Source organism: Cupressus sempervirens, chromosome 9, assembly GCF_028749045.1.
Source record: "Cupressus sempervirens isolate cs-2001-9-10 chromosome 9, ASM2874904v1, whole genome shotgun sequence".
Classification (NCBI taxonomy): Eukaryota; Viridiplantae; Streptophyta; class Pinopsida; order Cupressales; family Cupressaceae; genus Cupressus; species Cupressus sempervirens.
The window spans coordinates 2,437,320-2,446,424 of NC_143126.1; the positions used below are offsets into that span (position 1 = coordinate 2,437,320).

At 33.9% G+C, this 9,105-nt stretch overlaps 1 protein-coding gene across 1 annotated transcript; it reads left to right on the forward strand.

Annotated features, from left to right (window-relative positions):
* Positions 1–6,722: 6,722 nt before the first annotated feature.
* LOC149537328 (SCARECROW-LIKE protein 7-like) lies at positions 6,723–8,554 on the forward strand. The gene has a single exon (XM_089802839.1). The coding sequence runs from the start codon at positions 6,848–6,850 to the stop codon at positions 8,249–8,251; it is 1,404 nt and encodes a 467-aa protein (XP_089658965.1). The 5' UTR covers positions 6,723–6,847; the 3' UTR covers positions 8,252–8,554.
* The last annotated feature ends 551 nt before the right edge of the window (positions 8,555–9,105 follow it).

Here is a 9,105-nt window from a genome sequence, read left to right on the forward strand (position 1 = left end):
TATTTTTTCATATTTCCATTGGCAAAAACTTATGCTATTAAATTACATTAGGATTTCATACAATATATTTTGAAGAGTTACGTAGTGGACTATCCATTCAAATTTAGGTATATCAATATAGGTAAGAGTTAAGGCTTGATCTTAAGATAGATTTGATGAAATAGATTTTCTTATCTAAATCAAGAAATGCATTACTGATTTTTCTATTTTTTATGAAGCTATTCCTATATGTAACATCAAAATGGAAGTGGTAAAGAATGTTTACTAAGAATAGAGTCTTAGTAGCATCTTGGAACCCAAAATATAACTAGCGCTTGCACCTTTGAAGGGTGCAAGGGTTACACCGATAGTCTTGCATACTTTTGATGATGTTCTTGAATAGTTTTAACCATGTTTCTTATGATAATTAAGTTTTATAGCTCTAAAACAATATTTGGTATATGTGAAAAATGATCTGCAAAAGATAATCATCTTTTTAATATAACTATATATGGATTAATTTTCAATGTGGAGTGTCTATCAAAGGTGGAAGTAGGTCGACTATGCAGCCTAACTAATGATTTAACTATAAATATAGATATATAGAAGTAAGTCCTTGCCTCTCAATTTTTCCATTAACCTCATGTCAGCTTCACAAATTTATGCTTCAAAATCTTATGGATAGTTGTAACTGGTTACAATTTTGTGTGTCTTCTTCAATAGTTATAGCGGCCCATAGATGTAGGATGTACCTTGTGAGAGTAGAACAACCTCAACATGGTCCTTTCAAATAATGGCTATTTAGTCCATGATTAATTGGATGTTTAGTGTAATGCCAAAAAATTGGAATGCACTCCCAAGTGCTAGACGAATGAACAGAGTATTGGAGCAATAATGACAAATAATGAACTAGAATCAAATGAATATGTTGTTGTATATTTGTGAATTTTTATCTGTCTCTATTTCTATATCTATATGTATTTTTATCTCTCTCTATTTCTATCTCTATTTCTTTATCTCTCTCTATTTGTATTTTTGTGAATTTTTATCTCTCTATTTCTTTATCTATATCTTTATATCATTCTTGCTCATACACATCAAAAATCATTTCTCCCTCCTTATGTCTATCTTATCTTACCTCTTTTATTACCATTCACTTAATTATTTCTACATCCTATTTCCTTTATTTCTCTTTAATCTATTATATATATACATACATGTTACCTTATATATCTTTATAATTCTCTCTCTTTCTCTCCCCCCTCTCCTCTTCTTACTTCCCTGCCTCCCAATTCCATCCTCTTTCTCCCTCCCTTGAAAACTATCATCCACTTTGATATTCAATCTATCTACATACTATCTCTTTTTATGTTTCCCTATCTAATTTTATCTCTATCATTCTTTCCATCTCTCTACCCCTCTTTTTGTTTATATTATTCACCTCTCTCTCTTTCACTTTCTCTCTCTCATTATAATTATCTATCCCTCTAATTTTTACTTCTCAAATGAAATGGAAAAATTCGCTATTTAAGACTAGTATTTTAAAATCTTCTCTGTCTCATCCTCTTCATCTTAATATAAATTTATTTCTCTATTTTTATATCCTTATGTCTCTCTATCTCTAATTCACACTCTCCCTATCTACCTCCCTATTCTTTCCTTTATATATTTCTTATACATGCATACACTTCTTTCTCCCTCTCTCTTTATCATTCAACCCTTACTATCTATATTCTATTTTGTTCTATCTATTTAATCTTTTCTATGTATCTATCTATCTACTATCTATCACGTTAGATATCTTTATTATGATTTCTCTTCATCTCCCCACTCTCCTCTTCCCTCTTCCTATTTCTATCCCTTTCACTCCCTTCTTCTTTGAATTTTCCTTCATATTTATCTCCCTCATACACACTCTCTTTAGCTATTTTCCCCTACCCATTCTTTAATCGCTATCAATATTTTCGCCTCTCCATCTCTCTTCTCTCTTAATATTAATCATCTAATTGACTCCCTTTTGACCTCTCTCCCATGATTTCTCCCTATATCTTTCTACCCTTTAAACTTTTGATTCTTATAAAAAATTGACAACCTACTCTTTTGAAAGACACAATATATCATCTTATTGTAAATTATATATATATATATATATATATATATATATATATATATATATATATATATATATATATATATATATATATATATATATATATATATATATATATATATATATATAAGGAAGAATTTGTTATTTATTTCATTGTAAACACTTCACTACTTGTCCAAAGTTAAATGTAGTTAGTGGGTTGGTTCTAGAAATCATGTCAAGGGACTCATGTGTGAGTAAGTAGGTTGGTATTTGGTATTTATTTCACTATAAACATTTCATTATTTATGAGCTTGGATTTATACAGTACATTTTATTTCTACCATGGTTTTCCCATCTTGAATTTTGACATATATCTAGTGTTATGAGTTTAGATTTCTACAATAGAGTTATTTCTACCATGGTTTTCCCATCATCAATTTTAACATCTATCCAATGCTCTTTTGTGCTTAAGCATTTTTTTTTATCATTCAAAAATTTCATCTTATGGAATTTACAACACCTACATTAAAGTCTTATTATATGAAATCAATATGTTGTTTATCCTCAATAACAAAACATTCCCACTATATTGTGAAGTCAAGCATAGTCAAAAAATCCCCACCATATTATGAAATCGTGCATAGTTGAATAAGTATACCAACATATCAATTAAAAAAAAATGCAATTGAATCATACATGGTGAAGTTGTCACCATATACTACATTTAAATCATACATAGTTTTTGGATAAATATAGCATTGAAATATTTTATAGGTTTTCATTTCGATAAAATAGAAAAAATTATTCCAGGAATGGAAGTTAGAATATTTTGAATTTATTGGTCTTTAAATATTTTAATGTAAAATATAAATAAAATTTGAAGAAGATTGTAGGAAAATAAAATTTCCTATTAACTAAAGAACCATGATAGATGAGTTCGAACAAACAACCAAAATCATTAAAATATTGTCTGATCAATAAGATTAACCACCACATTTAGGCTCCTATGATCAGTCATGTAATGTTGAAAAATAGTTGAGGTACTAATATTCTTGAAAGATAATAGATCAAAATCCTAGAGAGAGTAACAATTTGTTGTAACCAATATGCCTAACCATTGACAAGTGCATGCAAATCTTTTTACAATACTAATAAGAAATTGAAAGCAGTGCAATCACAAGGAATATTTTCCATGCTGGAATTAATCTTAACTCCTACATTGCCAAGTTTTACCATGGAGGCCACAAACTGCGAGAAGGAAAAAAATCCATGATGACATCAACTTTCTCACAATCTCTACACTTGAGCAATTTTTAATTATCAAGATCTTATTCTTAGATATGTCATGAATTAGATTATGGTACTGTGGGTTTAGATTTTTGGTACAATTCATTGATCCATATTTCATGAGTAGTGATTCACACAAACCCATCTTTCATCAAAATAAATGGAACACTTATAACTGTGTAATTTTGTAGTACAATTCATTGACCCATGTTTCATGAGTAGTGATTTGCATGAGTCCATCTCTCCTTAGAAATAAATGGAACACTTAGCACTCATTAGATCTAGTTGATGCTCGTAGAGTGCTAAGTGTTATGGATTCATGTGAATCATTACTCATGAAATATGGATCAATGAGTTTGACTTAAAAGTTGCATAGTTAAATCTTGGTAGCAATATCACCATTTAACTTACTATAGAAAATATCTCCCACTTATTAATGAATTAGCTCTCGAAAAAGAATAAAAAATCAATTGTAAAAGTAATTATTTTTAAAATTTGATTTTATTACAATTCTTCATATAAGTTTTCCATTAAAAAAAATCATTGATAACACATAAAACTTTTCAATTTATTAAAATTTTAATATGCATGAAATTTCTAGAGTTTATAATAACAATTTTCCTAACTTCAAATTTAGTTTAACTACATTAATAATCTTCACTATTAAAAATAATAATAAAATTTACCATCAAAATTATATTAAAAAAGTAACAAAAATTACTAAATACTATACATTTTGCAAATTTTGAGGTATCCTTATTTCTATAAGCATTAATACATAAATTAAAATAATCTTTCTTCAACAAACTAAAGGCTTGTAACCAAACATTAATATCACAATTTATCTAAAATCCATGTAGATGTAATACATTGCTAGAAGAAGAGCGTATAAACTCTCTCAACACTGCTCATTATTGTTACTACTTATTTATTACAAGTAGTGAGAGTGGTTTTTAACAAATTTCTTTATTTTTTGGGGTGGGAATTTAGATCCTTCACCTTCCTTCTTGTTAAAACTTTGTGATTGTGGCCATTTGCATTTGCAACAGCACCCAACAGTAGCTCCATTCTCCTTCTCTCCCTTTAATGGCAATGAGTCTAATTCATTCAGAACTGTGCAGATCTCTTGCATGAGGTAGTCAGAAGGGTTTAGTGTTAAGCATCTTGAGCCATATTATATACAGGCCCCACCTCACAGATTTTTTCTAACAAGAAAATTCTGGTAGTGTTTTGTTTACTGAGCTCGTTTTCTCCTTTGCAAGCGTCCGAAAATGTCGAAAACTCTAAAAATCTTGATGAAAGTCTCCTAGGGAGAAAGCCTATCGGCTTAAAGAAATTATTGAAAGGGAATCCTCAATCCGTAGGTTCCAAACTAGCCAAGTATTTGAGTCAACCTAGATTGCATTAAAACTTTTTCTCCAATTTTCCAATCCTTCATGATATCTTCAAACTTCAATCCAATAAATATTCAAAAGAAGTGTTTTTTATACATAATTAATTGAGAAGTATTAGCTATCTGGGGCATAAAATTATTGAACTACACATTGGACTCTTGGATTTCTAACTCCTAGGACCTCCATATGATTGGTCCTTTGCACAATTATAGAAAAAAAGGTCCTAATACTTATTGCACTACCATGCTTAGGAAAACCTAAATATTAGAGTGGTTACCATGACTTTATATATCTATATCTTCAAATAGATTAAGAAGGCTACCAACCAAAGAAAAAGTAGGTAAGAGAATGAATCAAGTGTATACTACATTATTCTTTTGTAAACTTTCATCAAGAAATTGATATAACTCTCACTTATTAGTTGACTAGTATAAGGCTTTGGCTTTTCCATTTTTTATGATTTTGCTTGTGATAAATCTTTATGAGATGCCCCAAATTTATTGGGTAGGTAAAATGAAACATGTTGATTTTGATTCTAAATGTTAAACAAGGTTGATCACTCTAATCTACACTTTTTGGGCTCTACATGTTAATGAGCTAGAGTTAGTCATATTAGATATATTGGATGTCAAAAATGGTTTCTTGCTCTTCAAGCACATATTTCCATTCTTCCCTTTGTGGATGACTTTATTTGGTGTCTCACTTAGTGAGTGATTTCTCATTTATAGAGATTTGTTTCTTCATATGTATATTTAGGCTTGCTTTCTTTGGACCATGCCTTAGATTGATGTAATCTCTCCCCTTTCAAATCATTTTTTTGGGACCAAAGGTCAAATTCCTATTTCCAAAATCTCCCTTAGTCAAGGTACTACTCTTTCCTCACATGCTTATCTAAGGTCCAAAAAGTTTCAAGCATTGATGTATGTTTGATTCCCCAAGTATACACAAGTTGTCAAAGCACGTGAGTTATCCATTTCGTATACCTTATTCCCAAACTCTACCATTTCCTTCAATTCTTGTCAAAATGTTAGACTTAACAATTCTAGCAAGTCTTATATTTGAAGCCTAATCCAAGACTAGTGGCAAGGTCTTGAATTATGCCTCATGCCTAAAATACGAAATTCTCATCTTTTGGCTCTATTATTTATACCTATCCCTTGCATGGTTAAGAAAGTCACCAACTCCAATGTTGAGGTTGACCATAATGGATTGTTACACAATAAGTAAAATTACGAAGTAGAACACTATTGATTACTAGGAGAATATGTACCTAGAAAACATATTCACTAACTACTACTTAGATCTACAAATATGTCTTCTATTAAATTTAAAGTTCAACAAAAACTTTTAAGGCGAGAGACATTATTTACAAATCTAACACTAGACAATTTCTAAAATCTCATGCATGCACTCTCCATTCTTAATTACCATGTTAAACATCATAACATCTTAAATTTATATTGATTAACTCAATAAAAGAATCGTGTTCACATATCTTAGGATTTTATTCTCTTAATGATTATGATTTTCATGATCTAAACCTAATTGTAATAAAAAAAAATATAAAATGTCGAGGCATTTATCTAAAACAATTTTGAATATCATTAAATCATTAATCATCAAAATCAATAGCAATAGATAACACTTACAAGTCACGGATAAAACCTACATTCTAAAAATTATCTACAACACAGCAATGTAGATTTGTAAGGGTTACCTGTCTAGTATAGGCTAATCACATTACGCGTGCAGCTTTGAGCAGTGGGCCAATGATAGCGCACTTGTCGCGGACGAGCTCAGCCGGACCCACATCTCCACGTGGACGCCGTCAGAACTTTATTTGTTCTAGTATTAAATGGTGGGGTCCGTGCCACGTCCGTAACCATGCCATGACATCATCCGCTATCATTTTGCGGGGTCCACATCTGCTACGCTTCATAGCTTCCTATGGTACCTGGGATTTTATTTATGAGAAATGGTGTCCGCTGTCATCATTATTACTAAGAGAAAAAATCATACGCAGGAATGACGATGTCTGCTATTTTTTATTTATGCAGAGCGATCTTGTGAGCAGAAGCATTTTGTCTGTGTTTCAATGGAGACTGAGAACCACAACATTGCCCAACAGCATTATTCGTATTACCACTTCTCTCAAATAGAAGCAATCTTAGCTGCAGAGGAGGAAATACGCTTTGCCGGGATTCGAACCTGGGACGTTGATGCACCATATTTGCCAACGATTTCGGACCTCAGCGACTCCCTGCAGGTCTCGAGTTCGAATCTGGCCGGGGAGCGTTTCACATCGCCTGAAACTGCCGAGTGTAAAACAGAAGACTGGATGGAATGGCTGGCGAAAGATCTGTGCGAGCATGAAATTTGCTCAAACGACTGCGATTCCACAGAGAGCTCGGATGCGACTCTGTACTGCTCTTCTCCTTCACAGGATCTAATGGAGCCGCGGCCAGATTTAGCGGACCTTTTGTTCCGTTACGCTAAATTAGCAGAATCGGGAAATATTGGTAAAGCCGCAAAGGCTTTAGAGGAGTTGCAGCTGCTGTCGCATCCAGTTAGGGTTTGTTCTTCTTCAAGGGAGAGACTTGTGAGCTACTTTGCCCGAAGGCTGTGCGGAGATGTGGAAATAATGGAGCCTGGAGGGCAGGCTTTGGCCTACCGAGCACTAAATGAGGCTTCTCCTTATTTAAAATTTGCACATTTAACTGCAAATCAGGCCATTTTAGAAACGGCAGAGAAGGCGGATAAAATTCATATTATCGATTTCGGAATCCGCGAGGGCGTGCAGTGGGCGGCGCTTTTGCAGGCTTTCTCTTCCAGACCGCAGGGAAAACCTCGCAAGATTAAAATCTCGGCGCTTCCAAATTCAGCAGAATCGGCGTCTTCTTTACGATCTACAGGAACAAGGCTCACGGCCTTCGCTTCGATGCTCCGTCTGGATTTACAGTACAATCCCGTACTGAAACCGCTGAGCGAAATTAATGAGGACGATCTTTTCAGCTTCAATTTCGAAGAAGAAGAGTGCCTGGCACTGAATTTCATGCTCAGCCTCTCTGAGCTCCCTGAACCGGCTCTTCTGAAAGCTCTGAAATTTGCTCGTTCCGTCCGCCCTAAAGTTATTACGATCGCAGAGTACGACCTGCGCGGCGGACTGGAGAACGCTTTTCACTATTTCTCGAACATGTTCGAGTCTTTGGAAGGGAATTTTTCTGTAGAGCGCGAAATGGCGGAGAAGCTTTTGTTTACACAAACTGTCACAAAATTTGTTGCAGAAAATAACAATTGCGCAAAAGCTACAGAGGAATGGCGTTCAGTCTTTGAGCTGTTAGGGTTTCAGTGCTGCAATACGAGCCGGTATGCGATCAGCCAGGCTAAACTTTTGCTGTGGAATTACAGTGACAAGTTTAGTGTGGTGGATTCGGGCGGCTGTATTTCTCTGGCGTGGCAGGATCGTCCGCTTGTTACAGTCTCCTCTTGGATTTGCTAAAAAAATCACTGAAAATGTATATATGTACCATTAAAAATACCTGTATTTTGTTGTTCTTGCCACTGGGACACACCAATTCCAAAATCACTGTTGATAGCGATCTGGCGTGAATTTTTTTCTTTACAGCCTGACATTGTTCTAAGCTTTTCATGATTTTCAACCTTTCGAGGAAATGGAAATTATTACATGTTCAAATTTCTCGGCAATGGGATTCAACTTCGAAGTTCGGACCAGTCTTGCCAGTGTCTATTTTACATCATTACCTGCACAGTTTATTCAAATACAGCCATCTATTTTGTCAAAGACATCTTGCTTTACTGATACAATTTTCAAGCATCAAGGTTATCGTTTCAGTTTTAACTTCTCATGGCAATGAATTATTTGATCTCTTGTCAATTCGCAATGAATGTTAGCGAAAATAATTATAATATCATACAGATTTCTACAATTTATTAAAAGATTCTGTTTGTATTTTTAGGAACAAGAAATGCGAGTTTTGTTATTACTTAATTGCAATTCTAGTAGAAGAGGGCTCTCTCTAGGTAACAAGGACGCAAAGCGTCTAGTTCCTGTCGTTTTATGTCTCTTTAGCTGGTGTTAATGCATTTGAGGATGCATATTATTGTTAAAGTTATGTGCACTACTCTTCCTGTTGGGCTCCTTCAAAGGCCTCTTATCTCAAACTTGAACGCCTATTACGTGATTTCCTCTGGGTGTTAGATGCTTCTCACCAGGGCTTTCATAGAGTTGCCTGGGATTTTTGCTATCTTCCCAAAGAGTTTGGTGGCTTAGGCTTGCTGTCCACCCAGAAGCAAGGTACTGCTCTATGTGCCAAATGGGTGATTCGAGCTCTT

Coding starts and splice junctions, on each gene's coding strand:
- LOC149537328 (XM_089802839.1), top strand. CDS start 6,848: ATGGAGACTGAGAACCACAACATTGCCCAACAGCATTATTCGTATTAC.